The following is a 27,533-nucleotide window of genomic DNA, read 5'->3' as shown; positions in this document are numbered from 1 at the left end:
GGCAAAAGAGATGGCTGTCTGGCAGGCCTTGGTCCTGGGCTTGGGGCTTAATGGCTATGCAGTGCCATAGTTCACCCTAAGATGCGTCCCTGGGGTCAGGCCTTTTCTGGCTGGCAACCACACAGCTGCCTTCAAGGCAACAGGAAGCTGGGGCAAGTGGGCTGAGCTCAGTAACCCCCCAGGAGGATGTCCTCACCTGTCCTCTTCCTCCTCTTTCCAGTGCCAGGGAAACAGACTTCTGGACCCTGGGCTGAGTCCCCGAGTCCCGTTTTGGGTGAGGATCCCCCCACCCTTGACACTGACCTCAGCTTCCCAGGGGCAGCCTTCAGGGCTGGGCTCCCTATGGCACCTTTGTACTACCCCAGAGTCAGGACTGTCCTCAGACTCACCTCATCCCCTCTGCTCTGTGGGCCTGGGCTTCCTGATCCTTTGCCAGACTGATACATCCATGCCCCCAGGAGCTTCTGCTAGGGCTGGGTTGCCCTCCTGCCTTTCTTCACCACTTCTACAAGAACCAGGAGCTACAAGGACCCCAGGCACCTTCATCTGTTGCCCTTCATGAGAGAAAACGGGTCACACCTCCTCCTACAGCCCAATGCCCCTGTCATCTAGGAAACCTCATCCAGCCATAATTTTCCCCACTCCCTCTTGGCTGATCTCTTTCTCAAGACAGGGGATGCTCCCCTCCAGTGAATGCTCTCCTCTGACCTTCTCCACCCTCCTCATAGCGTGATTGTGAGCCCCAAGTGCGTTAAGAAAGCAGTGCTGGCACAGACTCGGGACCCAGCCCGGGCCATGTACCTGGAGCCTGAGGCAGGAGCCTGAGTGCATAGGTGGCCTCTTCACTGTCAACAGGAGCGCAATGCCAGAGGCTGGCCTCTTATTCCACCCTGGCCTACAGCAGAGCATTGTGGGCTCCTCGAGTGTTGTCCACTTTCCTTGAGATTTAGGATGATGTTCACTGGGGCCGGGGCTCTGTCCCCCAACTGTGACTTAACCTTCATCCCCTGCTGGAGGTGATCGTCTGTTCAGTGTTTTCAGCCCAGGGGACAAAACTAGTAGGCAGCTGTTCCTGCCTCCATGGGCACCTGTGGAGACTCAGAGCCAGCATGAGGAGGCTAGGGTGGGAGCCATTGCTCACCGTGTGGCCATGCTCTTCTGTTTTCTCAGCCCCTGCCAGATCAAGCTTCTTCAGGGTGTCCTGAGACCCTGACTGCCAGCTGAAGGTCTACACCTTTTTCCTTCACATCGCCACCCACCTGCCCAAGACCCTCCCTGCCATCCCGGACCAACCAAAAGCTGAATAGATGCCGTGTGTGCTGGGGCCCCTCAGGACCTCTGCAGAACCGCTTCCTGGTGCTACGCAGCCTCCACATTCAGAGCCCGGGGGCTGGGCTGGCCTTTGGGTTTGGGGGCTGATGGTACTGCTGGCCCAACACTGCTTTCTTTGTGTTTGGTATTTTGTTTTACTTGTTTTTTCAATTCTTTTTGATACTGTGAAGATCTTTCCTGCCGAAAGATAAAGCAACATTTGGACACAGAGTTGGTATGTTGGTGGTTCGCTTGTCTGGGTGGGGAGTGAGGGTGAAGGATGTACTCAGAAGCATTGGAGTCCTTCTTAGTCATTAACCTTCTTGAGCATGTGCTACCTGTCAACAGGTTGGCATCGTTTCTGCTTAATTCTCGAAGCAATGCTAAGTGGGACTGTTATTCCATTTTACAGATGTGGAAATTAAAGCTCAGACAAGAAGGTGACTCTACTGAGTTCAGTTTGACCAACTAGGATTAGAGCATAGGCCTGTATGCCAGCAGCATCTGTGCCATTTCACCCATTGGGAGGACTCTGGTATGGAAACCCTGAGCAACCCCTTCCCCACACTGTCTTAGTTTCCCTCCCTTCAAGATGGATGAGTTGGAGGGGTGCAACTTGATCTCTGTGCAGCTGATTTGAGAAGGTATCAGGGGAAGCCTTGAGGACTTTGTGAACTGTGCATCTATAGCCTGGACGATTGGAGTTGTCAGGGGAAGTTGGTGGTAAATGGAGTTTTTATAAATTGGATTTGACTTTACAATGGGAATGGACGTGCAGCCTAAGTAGTTGAGAGTTAGGAGAGTAATGAACTATCTCATCCCCCCCTCCCCACCGTGGATCTGGTTAGTGAATTCAGATTTTAATATAATAGTTTGCTAGAAATGCCTCACACACACTTTTGTCCCGAATCCTCTCCATTTTCCTACTATAACCAACTCTTAGCCTGAGCTCAATGTGTGGAGCGACAGTGGTAGTGGCGACGCAGTCACTAAGAGCCCTTTGTGGAGTGTTGGGAGCAGAACCGGAAACCAGTCCCTCCCTCCTCCAAGGTTGGACACATATATTCTCTCTCTCTCTCCCTCTCTCTCTCTCTCTCTCTCTCTCTCTGTCTCTCTGTCTGTCTCTCTCTCTCTCTCCCCCCCCCGCCCCGCCCCAATACAAGCGCTTCCTTTTCCAAAGAGGTAAAACAGCATTAACCATGGGCTCACAGTTCCTGGTCCCTTGGCCAATCCCCAAGGAAGTGTGGACACTTCTGTGAAACTTTTCTCTGTGTATTTATTACCTGTGCTCCTCTCTCCCTTCAGCTCTTACACTAGGCTCCTGCCTTGCAATTGAATTCTCACAACTATCTAAAATTCTGCTTCATCATTTCAAAGTTGCAGGTCTGATCAAGCAGCCACTTTACATACAGAGAAAGAAGACTTTTGAGAATGGCATTGAGGGCCCTCTAAGCCCGGCCCCTGCCTCTGGCACACTCTCTCCACACCTGATGACCTCAGTCTCCAGCTAGGCCTGGCACCCTCGGGGCTTCTGACTTTTGCTCACTTGTTTCCCTCTTCCCAGTTAACACCTTGTTCATGAATTCCACCGTAACTTTCACATCCCTTTCTTTCAACTGAGAAGCCACTTTTACTGTGAGAATCAAGTTTGCCCTGCGTTTATGCTAATTCCAAAAGTGGTACCTTTTGTGTCTTAGAGATTTCTTAATCTCAAAACCAGTTATCTGTGTTTGTCTCCTCACCTAATCTGTAAGGTCCTCACAAGCCAGGTTTGTGTCTTGTTCATCTTTTATCTGCTTCGACACTACGCACAATGCCCAGCACATACTCATGTTTAATATATGAAGGAAGAAAACAGCACTGACCCATCACTCGTCTTTAAAAGTTCCCAGTGAAGTTGAAATCACCCTGACAGTCTTGGCCCTGCATGCTCTGGGTCTACCTTAAAGCCTTAGCTCTGACTACCCAACCCCACACGGGCCACGTGATCACTTTGTTCCCTGGGAACTTGCACATGGCCAGAACTTCACTCCTGCTAGACCCTCTATCAGGAAGCCTCTCCCTCTCTTGCATTCCCAGCTCTGAGATTCCACACTTCCTTGTAACTTCAGATGCAGGTCTCCTCGAAGCCTTCTCTGGTTCCCCAGTCACACTCTGAGCTCTGTTACAGCATTTACATTAAATAATCGTTTACATACATACACAGGCCCTCAGTTAAAACCCACCGTCATCATTTTGTTTATCCCTCACCACTCTGAACATAGGCGTCTCACACAGATGAGAACACCAGTCAGAGCGGCAGCGTGTGTTGAGTCACTTTCTCTTCAAGCCCCGCCCTGCCCTCCTTGGCCCGCGCCGGTTAATGGGGGCGGGATAGAGAGCGGGTCGGGATCCCAGCTGGCTGGGTCCCACCGCACCCCGGCCACGAGAGGGCGCAGTGTCCGCTGGCGGGGGCGTGCCGGGTGACGTCACGCCCTGGGCGAGGCTGGGGACCCAGCACACCGCCGTCTTCGGGATCAGCGGTCCCCACGACTCAACCCGATTCGCTTTGCGCCTTCAGCGCGTGCTCCAAGTCCTCCAGCGTCCCACAATGCCTTGCCTGACGCTTTCGCCCTCAGCCCTGGCAACAGCTGCGTAGCCGCCCACAGGGGGCGGAGACGCCACACCGCAAGACAGGGGCTCAGGAGAAAATTTGTCCCTCTGCGCGATCCGGCACTTAGAGGTCGTTGCTAGGCGCCGACGTCCGTTTCTTCACATCTGATTGGATCTCATCATAGGCGAGGCGGGGGTTTTACCGCGGTGCGCATGCGTGCAGCAGAGGATGGAGGAATCGGAACCCGAGCGGAAGGTGGGAGCCAGGTGGGGGTCCGCGCGGGTGGCGAGCGATCGTGAAGTGGGGGGCGGGGGTCCGGGTCTGACTCGTGTGTATCTGCAGCGGGCTCGCACCGACGAGGCGACTGCCACAGGAAGCCGCTCCGAGGCAGACGATGAGGACGACGAGGACTACGTGCCGTACGTGCCGTTGCGACAGCGCCGGCAACTGCTGGTGAGGGCCCCGGCTCGAGGGTGGAACGAGGGCAGGAGATGGGGGTTTGGCGGTGGGATGGGGGGTGGTCCCCGGTCTGCGGAGTAAAGTGTCAAGTACACGGGAGCGTGGTCCCCAGGCAAACGAGGAACTGGCGACCTGATCTGAGGGGTGGGGCAGCTGTGCGCCTCGGGGCACAGAACCCAGTCCCAAAAGCCAGGATCCTGACTCAGGCCCCTGGGCCCGATGCCCCACTGTGCGTTGGGCTCGGCTCTGTGGGGCGCTGGTGGAACCTCAGCTCCAGAAGCTGCTGCAGCGAAGACGCAAGGGAGCTGCGGAAGAGGAGCAGCAGGACAGCGGCAGCGAGGCGCGGGGAGATGAGGACGACATCCCGTTGGGCCCCCAGTCCAACGTCAGCCTCCTGGATCAGCACCAGCACCTCAAAGAGAAGGCTGAAGGTGGGCTGGGCAGCAGGCGGGAGGCTCAGCTTGGTGCACTGCTTTTGTGTCTCTCTGACATCTTCTGCTTGTTTGGTCAGCCCGCAAGGAGTCTGCCAAAGAGAAGCAACTGAAGGAAGAGGAGAAGATCCTGGAGAGTGTGGCTGAGGGTCGAGGTATGGCTGTAGCTAGGGCAGAGAGGAGGTGGACTGAGCCTCCTCCCCCAGTCCTAGGCATGTTATATTTCAAAGGGCCTGGCCTCTGGGAAGCAGGAACCAGCCCTGAGCCACATCTGTTTCCTCAGCCTTGATGTCAGTGAAGGAGATGGCTAAGGGAATCACGTATGACGATCCAATCAAAACTAGGTATGTCTTTCCAGTCTGGAAAGTCAGTCACTCTTACTTCAGACAGTATGTGGTGGAGACTGGCGGGAACACCCCAAAGCCAGCTGTGCCCAGGGGCTCTCTTGACTCTTGCCACCCACCCACAGTTGGACACCACCTCGTTACGTCCTGAGCATGTCTGAAGAGCGGCATGAGCGTGTACGGAAGAAGTACCACATCTTGGTGGAAGGAGATGGTATCCCACCACCCATCAAGAGCTTCAAGGAAATGAAATTTCCTGCAGGTGCCTGGGAGCTGGGAGCAACACCACATCTTGATAGGGAAATATCTGCAAGGTTGCAGCCTAGCCCTCACCAAGCCCAGCAACTGCAGCATTGGGTCTAGTCAGTGGGGATGAGGGATTTGGGAAGGAGAGATTTGTCTTTATTCTCCTTTTTCAGTTGTTGCAACTGTTCATATTTACCAATTTCTGTCATTAGGGAGCTTTGGTGGGCAAGTGATGACGGCCTTAAACAGACCTGGGTGTGAATCCTGCCTCTGCTTAACCTAGAGGCCTTGGACAAGTCTGCGTGTTTGTTTTTCTTTCTTTTTTTCTTTCTGGGTCTTAGTTTCATCATTTGTAACGTGAAGGACATAGTGCCAACTTTTTGGCTTTGGGGGCTTGTTGGAGTACCTATGAGACACAAGGATGATGCCAGTGTTGTTTTCTGTAGCCATCCTGAGAGGCCTGAAGAAGAAGGGCATCCACCACCCAACACCCATTCAGATCCAGGGAATTCCCACCATGTGAGTGTGAACCTGGTGGCCCTGGGGAGGAGTGGTTGCTAGATGACAAGTAGTCCCTGTATTCCAGTGAACCTGACCCTCAGGCCTCTCTTCTCTCACCAGTCTGTCTGGCCGTGACATGATAGGCATAGCCTTCACGGGTTCAGGCAAGACACTGGTGTTCACTTTGCCGGTCATCATGTTCTGCCTGGAGCAAGAGAAGAGGTTACCTTTCTCTAAGCGTGAAGGGCCCTATGGACTCATTATCTGCCCCTCGGTAAGAAAGCCTGGCCTGGAGGACAGGGTGCAGATGGGGCCACCTTCTGGTGCCAGCCACTGCCCCTGTACCTGCAGCGGGAGCTGGCCCGGCAGACCCACGGCATCCTGGAGTATTACTGCCGCCTGCTGCAGGAGGACAGCTCTCCACTCCTGCGCTGTGCTCTCTGCATCGGGGGCATGTCTGTCAAAGAGCAGATGGAGACCATCCGACAGTGAGTATAGGCACCCCCGCCCCAAGGGCTTCCCCAAAGTCGCTGCCTAGACAAGCTAAAGGACCCTTTGCTTTAGCCACTCGACAGATCCTTGCAGAGGCCTCTCATGGGCCCAGCCCTCAATGAGCCCCAGTCTAATGGGGAGGTTGGTTGGGGTGGGACAGAGGGATGTGGTGAGGTACTGTGGGAACACAGCAGATGGAACGGGGGCATCTGGGAGGTCAAAGAGCCGGAGCATTCCAGGCAGAAGGCAAAGAGGTGGGGGCCCCGGGGTGTCCAGGAAGGTCAGGGTTGTTCAGTGTGACCCATTGAGGAGGCTGAGGCTCTGGGGCATGGCTGGACCTGTGCCCTTTCCACACAGTGCAGTTCCCAACAGACATCACTAGATGTCCAGGGTTACAGACAGACCAAACCCAGTTCCTGTTTCATAGGCATTGCTAGTCAGGGAGGTTGCAGACATGGAAAAGATGAGCTCATTGTACTACGAAAGTGAGCCTTTGAGGTCTACAAAGGGAGCTGTGGGAGCACAGGCTGAGCCCTATCTGAAGATTTAGGACCGTCCTCCTGGGGGCAAGAGGAGTGACCTGGGGGAAGGGTGTGTGGGGCCGAGGTGACCACATGGCTCGGGTAGAGCAGTGGAACAGAGTGGTGGTCGAGAAGGTTGCAGCGCTCTCCAGGAGAGCCTTGTGCCGTCCATAGAGCAAGGTGGTGGCAGTGACAAGGAGCGTCAGGTGAGGAGAGATAGGAAAGAGGCTGGAGGGCAGAACAAGGTGGAGTGCCGGCCTCTAGGTAGGGCTTAGCAGGTGGCCCTGCTGTCAGTGTCCCTCCTTGGTCCCCAGTGGTGTGCACATGATGGTGGCCACCCCTGGGCGCCTCATGGATCTGCTACAGAAGAAGATGGTCAGCCTGGATATCTGTCGTTACCTGGCCCTGGACGAGGCTGACCGCATGATCGACATGGGTTTCGAGGGTGACATCCGTACCATCTTCTCCTACTTCAAGGTGCCCTTCCCCACCTGGCCGGGACGCTCCTGCCACCTTCCCCCTACACACCACATTCAACTCTGGAGGGCCCTAAGGCCCTGTGCTGCCCACCCACTGTCCCAGCCCCTCAGGCTCCCCAGGCCCCACGTGCCCTCAGCCCCAGCCTTCTTCTTCCTTAGGGCCAGCGACAGACTCTACTCTTTAGTGCCACCATGCCTAAGAAGATTCAGAACTTTGCCAAGAGCGCCCTGGTAAAGCCTGTCACGATCAATGTGGGGCGTGCCGGGGCTGCCAGCCTGGATGTCATCCAGGTGGGCAAGCACTCCTGATGGGCAGTCTCACCTGTGAGGGCTGGATCTGGCGAGGCTCCCTTAGCTGATCGGAGCCGGGTGGGGGGCCACCTTGTGGGCACTAGGGGTTTCATTCACAGCCACAGCCCTTAGCAGGAAGCCTTCTCATGGTACCCAGCCCTTGGCAAGAGGCTCTCTGGTCACCTCCTAGCCAGGACTGGGGGCCCATCCTCTGTGGCAGGGCCATGGCTGGTGAGCCTGTTCTCAGGACCACCTAACCTGATCCTGGTGGTGGCAGGAAGTGGAATATGTGAAGGAGGAAGCCAAGATGGTGTACCTGCTTGAGTGCCTGCAGAAGACACCGCCGCCCGTGAGTGCTGCCAGCCAGGCTAGCCCAGGGGCAGCATGCTGGCGGAAGGTTGCGGGGGTGCCCAGGAGTCAGCCCCTGTGACTGGAGTTGGCTTTCCTGGACAGGTGCTCATCTTTGCGGAGAAGAAAGCAGATGTGGACGCCATCCATGAGTACCTGCTCCTCAAGGGGGTTGAGGCTGTGGCCATCCATGGGGGCAAAGGTTAGCGTGGCACGTGCATAGGCATGGACCCCGCTGCCATAGCAGCCCCTCATCTTATCCCTTCCCCTACCTGGCCGGCCTGCCACTACTCCCCAGACTCTTGCTGTCGCTCTAATAGCTCCTACCTGACCCTTCCCAGACCAAGAGGAACGAACCAAGGCCATTGAGGCATTCCGGGAGGGCAAGAAGGATGTCCTAGTGGCCACAGACGTAGCCTCCAAGGGCTTGGACTTCCCTGCCATCCAGCACGTCATCAATTATGACATGCCTGAGGAGATCGAGAACTATGGTGGGCTGTTCGGGGGGCTGGGGTTGCGGCCTAGGTCCCAGCCCCTGGGCAGTGGGCCAGATGCTCTGTTCCCTCTCTCTGCAGTGCACCGTATCGGCCGCACTGGGCGCTCAGGAAACACAGGCATTGCCACTACCTTCATCAACAAGGCCTGTGGTGAGTCTGCCACCAGGGCCACCTTTGGCTGTCCCCTGGGTCCTCCACCTATGACCAGCCAGGTCCTGGCTACAGGGCCCAGGGCTGGACCTGATGGTTCCCCGCCACCCCCACAGATGAGTCGGTGCTGATGGATCTCAAAGCCCTGCTGCTGGAGGCCAAGCAGAAGGTTCCACCCGTGCTGCAAGTACTGCACTGCGGGGACGAGTCCATGCTGGACATTGGAGGTGACACGGGGTGGGAGACACTAGTCCAATGGGGGCGTGACGGGAACACCACGGAACAAGTCCATTCTGCCCCTCAGTGGCCTGGGGGTCTGATGGGGGCCCAGGGTCTGGGGCACAGAGCCTGGCCCCATCACCATGCTGACCCTCCTCCCCCACCCACCGCTACCCCATTCCCCCAGGAGAGCGTGGCTGTGCCTTCTGTGGGGGCCTGGGCCATCGGATCACCGACTGCCCCAAACTCGAGGCTATGCAGACGAAGCAGGTTAGCAACATCGGCCGCAAGGACTACCTGGCCCACAGCTCCATGGACTTCTGAGCTGGCTGTCATCCCTCTTTCTCTCCAAGGGGCCTCCGTCCCTGGGGCTCCAGCCACCTCCCACACACCCCTGCCCCGTGGGCAAGAAGCCAGCATCCTCGGCCCAGCTGGCCTGGGTTGGGCCAGGCTGGACCTGGCTGCCTGTTCCCTGTGCCCCCCAGAATTACTATTTTTGCTCCTCTTTATCCCAGCTGCCATTAAAACACCAGCCTTTTTGGTCTCAGCCTCTGTGTTTTGCCTTCTCTGCCCTGTGCTTCCTGGGCAGGCCTCACCCTCTGACCTCCAGAGCCCCTCTCAGGTAGGGCCTTGGCATCTCCCACCACTACTGCCATACCTGCTGGTACTCAGTTGTGGAAGGAGCTGCCTACCCAGGTTCCCCTCTGGGGGCTTAGGGTATTTCCTCTAGTCTACCTGGATTTATGACTCAGAGAAGAACCACACTGATGGACCAAGGGGAAATGGTTGGTTGGGTCTACTGGTCTTTCTGATTGGCTGTTATAATCTCCAGCCCTGCCCCAGCCTCCCTCTTCCTGTCACTGTGTAAAGGTCCTGGGGCTTCTCCTAAGGCCCTTTAGGAGGAGACTTCCTGCCTCAGGCCCCTTGCCCACACAGGCTCCCAGTAGGGAACCCTGTGCTCTGTTTGCCAAGGGGGCAGCAGATGCCACAGGACTGCCACTCAGGCCACAAGCACCCACTGACCCAGCTCTGTGCCCAGGTATCTGCTGGGCTCAGGACACAAATGAGCCAGGCAGTTGCCCTCTGAGGAGTTCACAGGTGAGTGGGACAGACAGATCAGCCATGAATAAATGTGGGCAGCGGTCACGGGACTGCTGGCAAATGGGCCAGGATTTCAGCATCTTGCAAAGGGTAGACAGAAAAAGCATTGGTGATAGCTCCTCTGTCCAGGCACTTCATGTGCAAAGCCACATGCTTATCCCAGCAGGACAGCAGTTGCTCAAGCCATGTTTGTCACTTGGTGTGTGGCCTAGGGCAAGTTACTTAATGTTTCTGAGCCTTGATTTCCTCATCGCTGAAATGGCAATGAGAATGCAAAGGACATGGTGTCTGAGGCTGCCAGAGCTCAGGGCTGCTTGGGCCACAGTGGGCACAAAGCCAGGTGAATGAGGCCCTTGGAAAAGATTTCCTGCCCGAGAAGCTACACACCCCACACGTGACCACCAAACAGTATTCAGCCTGTTTACACATTCCTTCCCAGAGGTGGCACTGAATAAATGAAATGAGGCTGTTCTCAGGATTCAGATTCATATGCAGAGCTCCCATACTGGCCTCCAGGAAGACAAGACTGAAACAGGACTCTAGCAAGAAGCAGAGCTTAAAAAGCCTGTGAGCTCTCCAGGGAACCCGCTGGGGGCGTGCCACCCATGCTCACGTGGCTGGGGCCGTGCCATGAGGGCTGGGGCCTTTGTGCTCTCAGACAGCGTGGGGTGGTCTGGGGAGGCCTCCCAGAGGAAGAAGTCCCAGAGCCCTGAGCAGCATGGTGAGAGGTGCCCTGAAGGGGCCAGGCTGGGGGAGGTGGAGGCCAGAATACCCAGCACCCTGAATGCTGGGCCAAGGAGTCCAAGCTAAACCTCAGGGCACTTGGGAGCCAGGAAGCATTTAGGGAGGGAAGAGACAGGTTGGTTTGGGGTTAGAGAGGGCCCGGTGGGCCCAGGTGGGGACGTGGTTCAAAGGGGAGATGCCAAAGCTGGCAATGGATAGGGGCTGTGAAGACGGAGAGGAGCAAGTGAACATTAGAACTATTTCCAGAATAAAGACAAGCAGGCCAACCAGGACTCCAAGGGGGAAAACAAGGAATTTGCCAGTCTGGCTAGAGAAAGGTCCTGGGGTAGGGACCAGGCTGTGGGAATGACAGGCCCCAGGGTACACAACAGCCCCAGGATGGGGGAGGGGTAGGAGCTCCTGATTCGGGAGCCAGCCTGCGGTCAGAGGCTCACACCCAGCTGACCCAGGCAGGCACGGGTCATCTGGTGGTCCAAGGCCCCTGCCTGGCACTAGTGGGTACCTTGGGCCAGCTGGAACCCCAAGGAAGAAATATGTGATGCCCTTCACCCCCATCCTAGCTCCTTTTCCGAAGACAGGGCTCCCCTCCCCCAACCCTGCAGCTGCCTCTCTGGACAGAGGGAGGGGGAAGTGGCCAGAAGGGGAAGTGTGAGGAGTTCCCCTCCGGCCCGTCACCAGTCTCCTCAGGCCCTCGGAGCGGCGGCCATGGCCATGGAGCCTCTGGAGACACCCATCAAGGACGGCATCCTCTACAAGCAGCACATCAAGTTTGGCAAGGTGGGGACCCTGGCTGCCAGGCAGCTGCCTGGGACAGATGGTGGGCCTCTGCCCCAGCCTTGGACAGCCCACCAGAACCTGGGAGAATGGGGGTAGGAGTCCAGGTGGGGAATCCAACCCAGGTGTGGGGAAGTGGAACAGAGCCCCATTCTCAGCCTGAGCAGGTTGGGCTGAGTGGGCCTTTTTGAGACCCTGCCTCATTTACAGATGGGAAGCCAAGAGCGGGGGCAGCCAAGAATGGAACCCTTGGGGCAGGGCAGAGCTGAGAGGCTGGTTAATCCAACCGCCTTCCATCCCATCTACTAGTGGCACTGTGGCCCCTCGAGAGGGCTGGAGGCTGAGCTGGAGGAGCCCCCAAAAGTGGAGCTCCATCCTGCAGAAGAGGGCTCAGCTCCTCCCAGCCCTGTCCTGGGGTAGCAGGCCCTGCACACCCACAGCTCAGCTGCAGCTGCTGCCCAGGCAGATAAACCGTCTGTTTCCTTTGCTCGACGCTATTTGCATGTTTCCTTCCTTGCCATCATGAGACTGAGGCCTCCCTCCCGCCCCAGCCCTTGTTCCGTGGCCCAATTGACCTTTTCTTTACAGGGGGTGGGTGCACCAACAAAGCAGTAGTGTCAGGTGGTCTGCTCTGGCCACTAGATACTTTACAGACATTGCCCAGTAGAAGCCCCAGCCCCGTGTTCTCATAATCTTTTGAGAGACGAGGATCCTAGTGCTTATGGGGGGGTCACAGTTAGGAAAGCGTGGGGTGGATTTGAAGCTAGGGCTGACCGACTCCAAGCACAGACGCTTCCTGCTGCCGGGCTGGCTCTGGCAAGGCATCCTCTGTGGCCTGAAGAGCTGCGAGGCAGAGGCCAGCCTAGGTGGCCAGGAGTGTTTGCTAAGCGGCTTGTGCTAGGCTGAGCTGCAGGGAGAACTGCCACCCGAGGGTCATCTCCCCCATCTTCATCTCCTGCAGAAGTCCTGGAGGAAGGTATGGGGTCTACTGTATGCAGGAGGCCCATCAGGCGTGGCACGGCTAGAGAGCTGGGAGGTCCGGGATGGTGGCCTGGGGCCAACAGGTGACAGGTCTGTGGGGCCTGGCCGGAGAGGAGAGCGGCGGGTCATCCGCCTGGCTGACTGCGTATCCGTGCTGCCGGCTGACGGTGAGAGCTGCCCGCGGGACACTGGTGCCTTCCTGCTCACCACCACGGAGCGAAGCCACCTGCTGGCCGCACAGCACCGCCAGTCTTGGATGGCCCCCATTTGCCAGCTGGCCTTCCCGGTGAGCACAGAGTGGGCGGGTAAGGCATCCAGGGGCCAGCCGGGGAGACCAGTTCACTCACACCTTGTTCATCTCCATGCTCATTCACATCTCATCACTCAGCAAGCACCTGCCAAGCACCTAGAAGCCTGGGAAACAGCCCAGAAGCCCACAGAACAAATCTCAGATGGCCATGCATGCTATGGAGAAAATGAGAGGCTGGGTGGGAGCAGGAGTGAGTAGGGGGATGTTAGGATGGTCCAGGAAGGCTTCTCAGGAGAGGAGAGTGCGCCTGAATCCTTGAGGAAAAATAACCCACCAGGCAAAGATCTGAGGAAAGAGTGTCCTAAACACAGGTCTGAGGAGTCCCCTGAACTAAGGGAGCAGCATGGGCAAGGGCCCAGGGAAAAGCTTGATGTTCAAGCAGCAGAAAGGCCAGTGTGGCTGGAAGGTAAGGAGTGAGAGGGGGCCCAGGAAGAGGCAACAGTGGAGAGTCCGGTGGGAGCCAACTGAAACTGCCTTGGGCCACATGTGGAGTTTGGGATTTTATTCTGAGTGTGAGGAGAAGCCTTTGGGGAGTTGGACACAGAAGCTGAGAGTTTTAAAGCTTTACAGGATCCGTGATGGACCAAAAGGAAATGAGTGGCGGTTCCTCAAAAACTAAACATAGAGTTAACATATGACCCAGCAATTCTCCTAGGTGTATACCCAAGAGAACTGAAACAGGTGTCAAAATAAAACTTGGTACGAGAATCTTTAGAGCAGCATTGTTCACAATAGCCCAAAGATGCAAACAATGCAAATGTCCATCAACTGATGAATGGATAAACCAAATGCAGTCTATCCATACAACAGAACATTACTTGGCCATAAAAAGGAATGAAGCACTGATACATGCTACAACATGGATGGACCTTGAAAACACGCTAAGTCAGAGAAGCTAGACACTAAGGGCCACACATTTTATGATTCCATTAATGTGAAATACAGAAGAGACAAATCTATAGTGACAGAAAGCAGCTTAGGGGTTGCCAGGGAATGGGGAGAGGGGGGAATGGGAAGTGACAGTTAATGGGTACGGGGCTTCCATTTGGAATGATGATAAAATTCTGAATCATACACTTTAAAATGGTTAAAATGGTAAATTTTATGTTGTATATTTTACCACAATTCTTATAATTTAAAAAAAAAAGGGAAATAAACAGGAGCAAGGAGACCAGTGGAAAGCCATTGCATTTGACCCTGGCCATGGTACCATGGGCCAAGGTGGTCATGATGGAGAGCTCAGGGTCAGAGCCCAAAGGACATGGTGGGAGATGGGGAAAGAGGCCAGAGATGGGAGGAACAAGTGGCCATTCACTCGTGGGTCCCACCCTTGAAGCTCCCACCCCTTTACTGCTCCAAGCTGTCAGGGACACACACAGGCCGGCCCAGTCGCTGGCCAGCCTCAAGGGCAATGGACAGCCTCGTTTGTGCCCTCTGCTTTATAGCACTCAGCACCCTCAAGGGGGAGCCGGTGGGGATTGCAGGTGGGGAAATAGGGCAGTGTGTCAGGGGCAGAACTGGGACTGGCACTCAAGTCTCTGGGTGCCCTTGCTTGTCATGAACCCCAGAGAAAGGATGTGGGAAGAGGAGTGGATGGGACACTAACCTCTGACCTTGTCCCATTCCCCAGGGCACAGGGGAGAGCTCCCAAGGACCAGGGGAAGCAGAGGCTCCCAAGAAGGGCCTGGTCCAGATGGAGGAGAACTCCATCTACTCCTCCTGGCAGGAAGGTGAGTCGGGGAGGTACAGGGGCAGCCTCAGCCCTAGCACAAACAGGGCTGGGATCTTTCCGGGACCCCCCAGGGGGCTGTGCTTGTGGCCCTCACGGCGCCGTGCCTGCAGTGGGCGAGTTTCCAGTGGTGGTACAGAGGACGGAGGCAGCCGCCCGCTGCCAGCTGAAGGGGCCCTACCTCCTGCTGCTGGGCCAGGACTCCATCCAGCTGAACGAGCCCGCCAGCCCCCAGGCGCTCTACACCTGGCCCTACCGATTCCTGCGCAAGTTCGGCTCCGACAAGGTGAGGTGCTGGGCGGCCGCCCCACTGGTCCCGCAGGGAAGGGTAGCGGTTGGCGGGCGGCCCCTCAGCCGCTGACTCCCCGTGCCGCCCGTGCCCAGGGCGTGTTCTCCTTTGAAGCCGGCCGCCGCTGCGACTCGGGCGAGGGCCTCTTCGCCTTCATCAGCCCCCGCTCCCGCGACCTATGCGGGGCCGTAGCCGCCGCCATCGCCCGCCAGCGGGAGCGGCTCCCGGAGACGGCGGGGCCCCAGCCCTGCCCCCTGCCGCGGGCCACCTCCCTGCCCTTGCTGGAGCCTCCGGGGGAGCTGCGGGAGGTGCCCCCGGGGCCCGAGGCGCCCGGCTCCCGGAGGGCGCGCGTGGCCGAGCCCGGGCCCCAGAGCCTGCCCTCTCTGCTGGGCCCCGCAGCCCCGGACGAGCCGGCGCCCGCGCTCTACGCGTCGGTGTGCAAGCGGGCCAGCCAGCTTCCGGACGCCGCCGAGCACCTGTACGAGAACCTGTGCGTGCTGGACGCCGGCCCAGCGCCCGACGTCGGCTGTCCGGAGCAGGAGGGCCCGGGCGGCCGCAGCCCCCTGGCCAGCCACATCTACCACAATAGCCAGGACCTGGGCTGGCCCGGCGCGGCCCATGACAGCAGCCTGGAGGCCCAGTACAAGCGGCTGCTGGAGCTGGAGCTGGCCGACGACGGCGACGAGGCCGGGGGCTGCGCCCGCGCCGGCGCCCACTTGGGCTTCAAGGCCAAGCTGGTGACGCTGCTGAGCCGCGAGCGCAGGAAGGGACCGGCTCCCTGCGACAGGCCCTGACCAAGTATCGTGGCGGCCGGAGGAGAGGAAGGCTCTCTCCCTGGGACAAGAGAGCGGGGGAACAATGGACATCTGCAGACACACCCCCACACTCACTCTAGCCTGGAGGGACAAGGCAGACAGCCTGGGGAGGACCCCTCAGGTGCCCTGCTGGACCCCAGTGTACAGTGTACAGATTTGCTGGTAATAAAGCCTTTTAGTTCTCCTCTCCATCCCACCTTGTGGCCCACAGTCCATACCTCCTCCCTACGGCTCCTTGCAGTGGCTTGCCCGGGTCCACACAGACCCTCAAACACAGGCATTGCAGCAAACACCAGTGCCCTGTGCTGGGTTCCAGGGACACACGTGACCTGGACCTGACCTCTGCCACCAGTAGGCTCAAGTCTCCTGGAGCAGGAGGGTGAGATGCAGGTAATTACGGCTCCACGTGGTCCTGTTCAGCAGAAATAACTCCGACAGTAGGGCAGAGGGAGAAATAAGGCTTGCTGATGGGAGAGGTGCCCCCTGAATTGAGTGTGAAGGGCAGGCAGGGCTTCACCAGGCTGGCAGTGAGCCCTGGAGCTTTCCAGGATGAAGGTGGGCATGGTGGGTGCAGAGAGCAAGGGAAGACCATGGACCTGGAGGGCTCCAAGGGGCTGAGGGAGAGTTGGCCGCACATAAGAGACCTCACCATCCTACAATGAGCTTGGTCTCATCCTCAGTAGAGGGACATAGTCAGCCAGGGAAGCAGTGTGGAGGCTGATTTTGAGGGACCAGAAAGCCTGGGCTGGGGAGGAGTTGGGGGCGGAGGGGAGACGGGCAGGTGGAAGGGAGTTCAAATGTGCGCACACCCAAAACACTCCCCACTGAGACTCAAAAATGCACAGACACTTCTGTGGAACCCCTGGCCTCAGTCTTCCTCAACTGTCAAGGATAAAGATCAAATTGCATACCAAGCATACATTCATTCGAGTTTGATCAGGTGCCTACTCTGTGCCAGGCACTGAGGTCACGGCCATGTTCATTACAGCCACAGTCCTGTTCTCAAGGAGTCCTCACTCCAGAGGGAAATAAGGAGTCTCTTGAAGACTTTAGTGCCTGCCTTACTGTCCTCCCCTTATTGCTGTTCCTGTCACCAACGCTGGGCCACCATGCACTCAAGGATCGTGCCCCCAAAGATCCGGCCTCCTGGCCCCTTGACCTCAACTCCACCTCAGCTGCTCACACCCTTGGTACATCCCAAGCCTCATCTTTATGACAGTGACACTCCACTGTCACTTCACAATGATAGTCTTTTTTTTTTAAATAAATTTATTTATTTATTTTATTTTTGGCTGCGTTGGGTCTTCATTGCTGCACACGCAGGCTTTCTCTAGTTGCAGCGAGCAGGGGCTACTCATTGTGGTGACTTCTCTTGTAGCGGAGCATGAGCTCTAGGCGCATAGGCTCCAGTAGTTGTGGCACATGGCTCAGTAGTTGTAGCTCTAGGGCTCTAGAGCACAGGCTCAGTAGTTGTGGTACACGGGCTTAGTTGCTCCGCAGCATGTGGGATCTTCCCAGACCAGGGCTCAAACCTGTGTCCCCTGCATTGGCAGGCAGATTCTTAACCACTCTGCCACCAGGGAAGCCCATTTATATTCATTTTTATTTATTTATTTTTTTGCGGTACGCGGGCCTCTCACTGTTGTCATCTCTCCCGTTGCGGAGCACAGGCTCCAGATGTGCAGGCCCAGCGGCCATGGCTCACGGGTCCAACCACTCCGCAGCATGTGGGATCCTCCCAGACTGGGGCACGAACCCGTGTCCCCTGCATCGGCAGGCGGACTCTCAACCACTGCGCCACCAGGGAAACCCTATATTCATTTTTAAATTGAAGTATAGTTGATTTACAATGTTTCAAATGTACAGCAGGAAGATGGCGGAAGAGTAAGACGCGGAGATCACCTTCCTCCCCACAGATACACCAGAAATACATCTACGCGTGGAACAACTCCTACGGAGCACCTACTGAACGCTGGCAGAAGACCTCAGACCTCCCAAAAGGCAAGGAACCCCCCACGTACCTGGTTAGGGCAAAAGAAAAAACTAAACAGAGACAAAAGGATAGGGACGGGTCCTGCACCAGCGGGAGAGAGCTGTGAAGGAGGAAAAGTGTCCACACACTAGGAAGCCCCTTCGCGGGTGGAGACTTCGGGAGGCGGAGTGGGGGAGCTTGGGAGCCGCGGAGGAGAGCACAGCAACAGGGGTGCAGAGGGCAAAGCGGACAGATTCCAGCGCAGAGGATCGGGCCGACCGGCACTCACCAGCCGAGAGGCTTGTCTGCTCGCCCGCCGGGGCGGGCGGGACTGGGAGCTGAGGCTCCGGCTTTTGTCGGAGCGCCAGGAGAGGACTGAGGTTGGCGGCGTGAACACAGCCTGCAGGGCGTTAGTGCACCGCGGCTGGCCGGGAGAGAGTCCGGGGAAAAGTCTGGACCCGCCGAAGAGGCAAGAGACTTTTACGTCCCTCTTTGTTTCCTGGTGCGCGAGGAGAGGGGATTAGGAACGCTGCTTGAGAGAGCTCCAGGGACGGGCGCGAGCCGCGGCTAAAAGTGCGGAGCCCAGAGACAGACATGAGACGCTAAGGCCGCTGCTGCCGCCACCAGGAGGCCTGTGTGCGAACACAGGTCACTAGCCACACGCCCTTCCGGGGAGCCTGTGCAGCCCACCACTGCCAGGGTCCCGGGATCCAGGGACAACTCCCCCGGGAGAACGCACGGCGCGCCTCAGGCTGCAACGTCACGCCGGCCTCTGCTGCCGCAGGCCCGCCCCACACTCCGTGACCCTCCCTACCCCCCGGCCTGAGTGAGCCAGAGCCTCCGAATCAGCGGCTCCTTTAACCCCGTCCTGTCTGAGCAAAGAACAGACGCCCTCCGGCGACCTACACGCGCAGGCGGGGCCAAATCCAAAGCTGAGCCCCTGGGAACTGTGAGAACAAAGAAGAGAAAGGGAAATCTCTCCCAGCAGCCTCAGAAGCAGCGGATTAAAGCTCCACAATCAACTTGATATACCCTGCATCTGTGGAATACCTGAATAGACAACGAATCATCCCAAATTAAGGAGCCCTGTGGATGAAAGGCTCTTGGTGCTGCAGCCAGGAGTTAGTGCTATGCCTCTGAGGTGGGAGAGCCAACTTCAGGACACTGGTCCACAAGAGGCCTCCCAGCTGCACATAATATCAAACAGCAAAAATCTCCGAGAGATCTCCATCTCAACGCCAGCACCCAGCTTCACTCAACGACCAGCAACCTACAGTGCTGGACATCCTATGCCAAACAACTAGCAAGACAGGAACACAACCCCACCCATTAGCAGAGAGGCTGCCCAAAATCATAATAAGTCTACAGACACTCCAAAACACACCACCAGACGTGGACCTGCCCACCAGAAAGACAAGATCCAGCCTCATCCACCAGAACACAGGCACTAGTACCCTCCACCAGGAAGCCTACACAACCCACTGAACCAACCTTAGCCACTGGGGACAGACACAAAAAACAACAGGAACTACGAACCTTCAGCCTGCAAAAAAGGAGACCCCAAACACAGTAAGATAAGCAGAATGAGAAGACAGAAAAACACACAGCAGATGAAGGAGCAAGATAAAAACCCACCAGACCTAACAAATGAAGAGGAAATAGGCAGTCTACCTGAAAAAGAATTCAGAATAATGATAGTAAGGTTGATCCGAAATCTTGGAGATAGAATGGACAATAGAATGGCCAAATGCAAGAATCAGTTAACAAGGACCTAGAAGAACTAAAGATGAAACAAGCAACGATGAACAACACAATAAATGAAATTAAAAGTACTCTAGATGGGATCAATAGCAGAATAACTGAGGCAGAAGAACGGATAAGTGACCTGGAAGATAAAATAGTGGAAATAACTACTGCAGAGCAGAATAAAGAAAAAAGAATGAAAAGAACTGAGGACAGTCTCAGAGACCTCTGGGACAACATTAAACGCACCAACATTCGAATTATAGGGGTTCCAGAAGAAGAAGAGAAAAAGAAAGGGACTGAGAAAATATTTGAAGAGATTATAGTTGAAAACTTCCCTAATATGGGAAAGGAAATAGTTAATCAAGTCCAGGAAGCACAGAGAGTCCCATACAGGATAAATCCAAGGAGAAATATGCCAAGACACATATTAATCAAACTGTCAAAAATTAAATACAAAGAAAACATATTAAAAGCAGCAAGGGAAAAACAACAAATAACACACAAGGGAATACCCATAAGGTTAACAGCTGATCTTTCAGCAGAAACTCTGCAAGCCAGAAGGGAGTGGCAGGACATATTGAAAGTGTTGAAGGAGAAAAACCTGCAACCAAGATTACTCTACCCAGCAAGGATCTTATTCAGATTTGATGGAGAAATTAAAACCTTTACAGACAAGCAAAAGCTGAGAGAGTTCAGCACCACCAAACCAGCTCTACAACAACTGCTAAAGGAACTTCTCTAGGCAAGAAACACAAAAGAAGGAAAAGACCTACAATAACGAACCCAAAACAATTAAGAAAATGGGAATGGGAACACACATATCGATAATTACCTTAAATGTAAATGGACTAAATGCTCCCACCAAAAGACACAGATTGGCTGAATGGATACAAAAACAAGACCCATATATTTGCTGTCTACAAGAGACCCACTTCAGACCTAGAGACACATACAGACTGAAAGTAAGGGGATGGAAAAAGGTATTTCATGCAAATGGAAACCAAAAGAAAGCTGGAGTAGCAATTCTCATATCAGACAAAATAGACTTTAAAACAAAGACTATTACAAGAGACAAAGAAGGACACTACATAATGATCAAGGGATCGATCCAAGAGGAAGATATAACAATTGTAAATATTTATGCACCCAACATAGGTGCACCTCAATACATAAGGCAAATACTGACAACCATAAAAGGGGAAATCGACAGTAACACATTCATAGTAGGGGACTTTAACACCCCACTTTCACCGATGGACAGATCATCCAAAATGAAAATAAATAAGGAAACACAAGCTTTAAATGATACATTAAACGAGATGGAGTTAATTGATATTTATAGGACATTCCATCCAAAAACAACAGAATACACATTTTTCTCAAGTGCTCATGGAACATTCTCCAGGATAGATCATATCTTGGGTCACAAATCAAGCCTTGGTAAATTTAAGAAAATTGAAATTGTATCAAGTATCTTTTCTGACCACAACGCTATGAGACTCAATATCAATTACAGGAGAAGATCTGTAAAAAATACAAACACATGGAGGCTAAACAATACACTACTTAATAACTAAGTGATCACTGAAGAAATCAAAGAGGAAATCAAAAAATACCTAGAAACAAATGACAATGGAGACACGACGACTCAAAATCTATGGGATGCAGCAAAAGCAGTTCTAAGAGGGAAGTTTATAGCAATACAATCTTACCTTAAGAAACAGGAAACATCTCGAATAAACAACCTAACCTTGCACCTAAAGCAATTAGAGAAAGAAGAACAAAAAAACCCCAAAGTTAGCAGAAGGAAAGAAATCATAAAAATCAGATCAGAAATAAATGAAAAAGAAATGAAGGAAATGATAGCAAAGATCAATAAAACTAAAAGCTGGTTCTTTGAAAGGATAAACAAAATTGATAAACCATTAGCCAGACTCATCAAGAAAAAAAGGGAGAAGACTCAAATCAATAGAATTAGAAATGAAAAAGGAGAAGTAACAACTGACACTGCAGAAATACAAAAGATCATGAGAGATTACTACAAGCAACTCTATGCCACTAAAATGGACAACCTGGAAGAAATGGACAAATTCTTAGAAAGGCACAACCTGCCAAGACTGAATCAGGAAGAAATAGAAAATATGAACAGACCAATCACAAGCACTGAAATTGAAACTGTGATTAAAAACCTTCCAACAAGCAAAAGCCCAGGACCAGATGGCTTCACAGGCGAATTCTACCAAACATTTAGAGAAGAGCTATCACCTATCCTTCTCAGACTCTTCCAAAATATAGCAGAGGGAGGAACACTCCCCAACTCATTCTACGAGGCCACCATCACCCTGATACCAAAATCAGACAAGGATGTCACAAAGAAAGAAAACTACAGGCCAATATCACTGATGAACATAGATGCAAAGATCCTCAACAAAATACTAGCAAACAGAATCCAACAGCACATTAAACGGATCATACACCATGATCAAGTGGGGTTTATTCCAGGAATGCAAGGATTCTTCAATATACGCAAATCAATCAACGTGATACACCATATTAACAAACTGAATGAGAAAAACCATATGATCATCTCAATAGATGCAGAGAAAGCTTTTGACAAAATTCAACACGAATTTATGATAAAAACCCTGCAGAAAGTAGGCATAGAGGGAACTTTCCTCAACATAATAAAGGCCATATATGACAAACTCACAGCCAACATCGTCCTCAATGGTGAAAAACTGAAAGCATTTCCACTAAGATCAGGAACAAGACAAGGTTGCCCACTCTCACCACTCTTATTCAACATAGTTTTGGAAGTTTTAGCCACAGCAATCAGAGAAGAAAAGGAAATAAAAGGAATCCAAATCGGAAAAGAAGAAGTAAAGCTGTCACTGTTTGCAGATGACATGATACTATACATAGAGAATCCTAAAGATGCTACCAGAAAACTACTAGAGCTAATCAATGAATTTGGTAAAGTAGCAGGATACAAAATTAATGCACAGAAATCTCTGGCATTCCTATACACTAAGGATGAAAAATCTGAAAGTGAAATCAAGAAAACACTCCCATTTACCATTGCAACAAAAAGAATAAAATACCTAGGAATAAACCTACCTAAGGAGACAAAAGACCTGTATGCAGAAAATTATAAGACACTGATGAAAGAAATTAAAGATGATACAAATAGATGGAGAGATATACCATGTTCTTGGATTGGAAGAATCAACATTGTGAAAATGACTCTACTACCCAAAGCAATCTACAGATTCAATGCAATCCCTATGAAACTACCACTGGCATTTTTCACAGAACTAGAACAAAAAATTTCACAATTTGTATGGAAACACAAAAGACCCCGAATAGCCAAAGCAATCTTGAGAACGAAAAATGGAGCTGGAGGATTCAGGCTTCCTGACTTCAGACTATACTACAAAGCTACAGTAATCAAGACAGTACGGTACTGGCACAAAAACAGAAATATAGATCAATGGAACAGGATAGAAAGCCCAGAGATAAACCCACGCACATATGGTCACCTTATCTTTGACAAAGGAGGCAGAAATGTACAGTGGAGAAAGGACAGCATATTCAATAAGTGGTGCTGGGAAAACTGGACAGCTACATGTAAAAGTATGAGATTAGATCACTCCCTAACACCATACACAAAAATAAGCTCAAAATGGATTAAAGACCTCAATGTAAGGCCAGAAACTATCAAACTCTTAGAGGAAAACATAGGCAGAACACTCTATGACATAAATCACAGCAAGGTCCTTTTTGACCCACCTCCTAGAGAAATGGAAATAAAAACAAAAGTAAACAAATGGGACCTAATGAAACTTAAAAGCTTTTGCGCAGCAAAGGAAACCATAAAGAAGACCAAAAGACAACCCTCAGAATGGGAGAAAATATTTGCAAATGAAGCAACTGACAAAGGATTAATCTCCAAAATTTATAAGCAGCTCATGCAGCTTAATAACAAAAAAACAAACAACCCAATCCAAAAATGGGCAGAAGACCTAAATAGACATTTCTCCAAAGAAGATATACAGAGTGCCAACAAACACATGAAAGAATGCTCAACATCACTAATCATTAGAGAAATGCAAATCAAAACTACAATGAGATATCATCTCACACCAGTCAGAATGGCCATCATCAAAAAATCTAGAAACAATAAATGCTGGAGAGGGTGTGGAGAAAAGGGAACCCTCTTACACTGTTGGTGGGAATGTAAATTGATACAGCCACTGTGGAGAACAGTATGGAGGTTCCTTAAAAAGCTACAAATAGAACTACCATATGACCCAGCAATCCCACTACTGGGCATATACCCTGAGAAAACCATAATTCAAAAAGAGTCATGTACCAAAATGTTCATTGCAGCTCTATTTACAATAGCCCAGAGATGGAAACAACCTAAGTGTCCATCATCGGATGAATGGATAAAGAAGATGTGGCACATATATACAATGGAATATTACTCAGCCATAAAAAGAGACGAAATTGAGCTATTTGTAATGAGGTGGATAGACCTAGAGTCTGTCATACAGAGTGAAGTAAGTCAGAAAGAGAGAGACAAATACCGTATGCTAACACATATATATGGAATTTAAGAAAAAAAAATGTCATGAAAAACCTAGGGGTGAAACAGGAATAAAGACACAGACTCACTAGAGAATGGACTTGAGGCTATGGGGAGGGGGAAGGGTAAACGGTGACAAAGCGAGAAAGAGGCATGGACATATATACACTACCAAACGTAAGGTAGATAGCTAGTGGGAAGCAGCCGCATAGCACAGGGAGATCAGCTCGGTGCTTTGTGACCGCCTGGAGGGGTGGGATAGGGAGGGTGGGAGGGAGGGAGACGCAAGCGGGAAGAGATATGGGAATATATGTATATATATAACTGATTCATTTTGTTGTGAAGCTGAAACTAACATACCATTGTAAAGCAATTATACTCCAATAAAGATGTTAAAAAAAAAAAAAACAAATGTACAGCAAAGTGATTCAGTTACATATATACATTCTTTTTCAAATTATTTTCTATTATAGGTTATTACAAGATATTGAATATAGTTTCCTGTTTTATACAGTAGATTCTTTTTGTTTTGGCATACTTTTTTTTATTACAAATCTAAACCTTTTTGTTTCATGGCTATTTTTGTGAGGTTCCAACCAGACTGTGGAAGAGAAAGTCTTTGGAAACATCTAGGGAACTGGCCCTGGAGCTGCAGGTGTCCTGACCACCAGGGGGCACTGTGTCCTAGCCCAAGGCCTGTTTCTACCCAGGGGCTGTCTGTGCAGGGATCTCTTAGTGGCACCATCTAGGTCTGAGCCCTGCAGGGACCCAAGGACTGGGATCCCAGGGCCCTCTCTGTTGGAGGACTGCCCAGGGCCCCAGGCTGCCACTTCTTCCTTTGCTCATTTGCTGTTTCACTTTCTCAGTCCTTCCTTCATCTGTTCATTCATATCCACTGTGTGCAGGCACTGGGGAGATGCTGAACAAGACAGACAAGCCCCTGCTCTCATAGGAATGACTTTCTAATGGGGACAAAGGGCAATGAAGAAACAAACACTTAATATAATGTCAAATGGTGCTAAGTGCTATAGGGAAAAATAAAGCAGGATAAGGGACTAGTGCATTATGCAGGTGAGGTGTCAGGGGGCTGCTGTTTTAGATAGGACAATCAAGGAAGGAGGAGGCAACATCTGAGCAAGAGACCTGAACACAATGAGACAGCCTGTTGTTTAGATATCTGGGAGAAGGTGTTTCAAGCAGGAGTCACAAGTGCAAAGGCCCTGAGGCAAGAATACATTTGCTGTGTTGGAGGATTAGTGAGGAGGCCGGAGTGGCTAGAGTGGAGTGAGCGAGGAGCAGAGTGATGGGGGGTGGACCCAGTTTATCAGTGTCATGTATGTCTGAAAGACTTTAGTTTTAAGCACAATGCCAGCCCCCTGGAATGCTAAAAGCTGTGGGTGATGTAGTGTGATTTCTGCTTTAAAAATACCACTTTGGGGACTTCCCTGGTGGTCCAGTGGTAAAGAATCCACCTTACAATGCAGGGGACGCGGGTTTGATCCCTGGTCAGGGAACTGGGATCCCACATGCCGCGGAGCAACTAGGCCCGTGTGCCACAACTACTGAGCTCGTGCGCCTCAGCTAGAGAGCCTGTGTGCCACAAATTACAGAGCCCACACGCCCTGGAGCCTCTGCACCACAACTAGAGAGAAGCCCGCGCACTGCAACTAAAGACCCTGCATGCCTCAATGAAGATCCTGCGTGCTGCAACTAAGACCCGATGCAGCCAAAAATAAATAAAATAAATGAATAAAATAATAAACACATCTTTTAAGAAAATAAATAAAAATAAAAATACCACTTTGGCTGCTGCATGGAGAAGACTCTGGACTGGGTAAGGGTAGAAGCAGGGAGCTCTATCAGGAGACTGTTAAGACGTCCAGGCATGAGACAAGTGTCAGGGACAACCATGGAAGCCAGGTGTGGAACAGATTCTGAAGGTGGAATTTGCAGAATCTGATGTATGACACAGAAGATAAAGGAAGGAAAACCATAATTTTTACTGGACCAGGCAGATGAATAGTATTGCGGGGGTTTTTTGTTTTGTTTTCTGTTTTGTTTAACCGAGGTGAGGAAGGAGTTAGGGAGCTGGGGAAATTGCAAGTTTAAATTGGGACATGATGATTTGAGATACCTAGTAGATATCCAAGGTTTGACAAGCTGTTGGATACTAGAGTCTGGGGCTCCTGGGGGAAGGCCAGAGCTGGACAGGTAAGTTGGGAGTCTTTGGCATGTAGGTGTCATTGATAGCCACAGAACAGGATGGGGTCCCAGAGAGTGAATGTAGAGAGGAAACATCTGATGGCCACTTTGGGAAGTAAATGAGACGCTGCCAAAGGAGGTGGAGAAGGAGCAGTCAGTGGGGCAGGAGGAAGGCATGAAGCCATGGGGAAGAGGGAGTGCACCTGGACCAGAGCTGCTCCTAGACAGGGTAAGAGGAAAGCTGAGAAACCACCATTGATTTGATAACCTGGAAATCATTATAGACCTTTTGAAGAGGGAATTAATTCAGAGGACTGGTGGGGACAAGAGCCTGACTGGAGTGGGTTCAAGAGAGAACGGGAGGAAAGCAAGGGTGGCAGGGCGATAGACAACTCAAGAGGAATTTTACTCTCAAGGGGAGTAGAATAAAAGAGAGATAGCTGGAGAGGGATGTGGGATCAAGAGAGAATTTCTTTAAAGATGAGAACGCTTACATCGGTTTCTGTAGTGAGGGGGTGATGCAGAAGATGATGGTGGAGGGGGGAGAATAGCATGGGCCATGCCCTAAAAAGAGTTGAAGGGTGAACGCCTATTCGTCCACCCACACACTTCGGTCCCTGCTCAATTTCCCCCGCCGCCTGCGCTTAGCTGCCGGGGCTGAGCACTGGGGCAAAGTGGGGACGCTGACACCACCATTGGAGGCGCTGCACGCTCTGGAGCGGGATACCAGGACACAGCCCATCGCGACAGTCAGCGCTGAGCCGTGGTTGCAGGGCCACAGGCTGCTGACTGCCGGGGGTCGGGGGTAGGAGTAAGGGCAGGGCCCACAGGTCAGGATCGGGGCCGAGCCAAGGGCCCTTCCACCTCCGTCCGCTGCCATTATTTTCTGCCTTCAGTGGAGTGTTCTGCAAACTTAACTTCAAGCTCCCCTGTGTCCTCCTCCACTAACCCCACCTCGAGGTACCCCCCCCACAACTCTCTACCAAATCCGTCCGATTTAGAAATTCTGGAACCGCCAATGGCTGTGCCTTACGCCAAACTGTGCCTATCTTCACGGCGGCCCTGAGAGGCGAGTATTATTGTCCCATTTTTCCGAGTTGGAAACTAAGGTTCAGAGATGACTGAGGTCCAGATCTGTCTGGTTTCCAAGGCGGCTTTCCTTCCATTCCTCCAACGGGAGGCGCAAGGGGCCAGGAGAACGGCGGGTCGGGCTCCGGGGCGAGGAAGGCGTCCAGCAGCCCAGTCCCCGCCCAGGCCCCGTCCAAGCCCCGAGGACCGTGTCTTACAGCTCAAAGCGAGATGGGACTTCGTGATTGGGCGGAGCGGAAGGATTGGGTGGGGCTTCCCACCGCCCGAGAGGCCGTGATTCTGACAGGGGCGTGGTATCTGGCTCCGCCCCC

The 27,533-nt window shown here is 52.6% G+C and overlaps 3 protein-coding genes across 23 annotated transcripts in view; all 3 read left to right on the top strand.

The window, feature by feature from the left end:
- The window catches only part of FAM193B (family with sequence similarity 193 member B), a 31,546-nt gene extending 30,004 nt beyond the window's left edge, over positions 1 to 1,542 (top strand). For 17 of the 18 annotated variants that reach the window (XM_033853639.2, XM_033853637.2, XM_033853638.2 and 14 more), the window contains one exon: positions 1,171 to 1,542. The gene's annotated coding sequence lies outside the window, so the exon portion shown is untranslated. Of the gene's footprint in view, positions 1 to 220; positions 275 to 1,170 lie in introns of all 18 variants that reach the window. The other variant, XR_012330996.1, reaches the window with a different exon arrangement.
- Positions 1,174 to 9,429, top strand: DDX41 (DEAD-box helicase 41). 3 transcript variants are annotated; one of them, XM_033853649.2, is made up of 18 exons: positions 1,174 to 1,546; positions 4,089 to 4,159; positions 4,247 to 4,357; positions 4,635 to 4,794; positions 4,875 to 4,949; positions 5,078 to 5,138; positions 5,264 to 5,400; positions 5,831 to 5,903; positions 6,006 to 6,159; positions 6,237 to 6,373; positions 7,213 to 7,375; positions 7,537 to 7,668; positions 7,946 to 8,017; positions 8,122 to 8,218; positions 8,358 to 8,507; positions 8,592 to 8,663; positions 8,780 to 8,890; positions 9,070 to 9,429. In XM_033853649.2, exons 2-18 carry the CDS (start codon positions 4,133 to 4,135, stop codon positions 9,204 to 9,206), a joined length of 1,869 nt encoding a protein of 622 aa, XP_033709540.1. In that variant the 5' UTR covers positions 1,174 to 1,546; positions 4,089 to 4,132; the 3' UTR covers positions 9,207 to 9,429. The 3 variants fall into 3 exon arrangements, with proteins under 3 accessions (XP_033709540.1, XP_019798518.1, XP_019798519.1); XM_019942959.3 differs by lacking the exon at positions 1,174 to 1,546 and having other exon boundaries at positions 3,978 to 4,159; XM_019942960.2 differs by lacking the exons at positions 1,174 to 1,546; positions 4,089 to 4,159; positions 4,247 to 4,357; positions 4,635 to 4,794 and having other exon boundaries at positions 4,873 to 4,949; positions 5,025 to 5,138.
- Positions 9,430 to 10,462: 1,033 nt separating this feature from the next.
- Positions 10,463 to 15,816, top strand: DOK3 (docking protein 3). Of its 2 annotated transcripts, none has more exons than XM_073802853.1 (6): positions 10,463 to 10,704; positions 11,302 to 11,504; positions 12,463 to 12,768; positions 14,423 to 14,522; positions 14,635 to 14,807; positions 14,906 to 15,816. In XM_073802853.1, the coding sequence occupies exons 1-6, from the start codon at positions 10,614 to 10,616 to the stop codon at positions 15,602 to 15,604; spliced, it is 1,572 nt and encodes a 523-aa protein (XP_073658954.1). In that variant the 5' UTR covers positions 10,463 to 10,613; the 3' UTR covers positions 15,605 to 15,816. The 2 variants fall into 2 exon arrangements, with proteins under 2 accessions (XP_073658954.1, XP_073658955.1); XM_073802854.1 differs by having other exon boundaries at positions 10,570 to 10,704; positions 11,406 to 11,504.
- Positions 15,817 to 27,533: the final 11,717 nt, after the last annotated feature.

This window comes from Tursiops truncatus, chromosome 3, assembly GCF_011762595.2.
Source record: "Tursiops truncatus isolate mTurTru1 chromosome 3, mTurTru1.mat.Y, whole genome shotgun sequence".
Taxonomy (NCBI): domain Eukaryota; kingdom Metazoa; phylum Chordata; class Mammalia; order Artiodactyla; family Delphinidae; genus Tursiops; species Tursiops truncatus.
The sequence above is the reverse complement of the archived record's forward strand: the minus strand, read 5'-3'. Positions and strand labels throughout refer to the sequence as shown.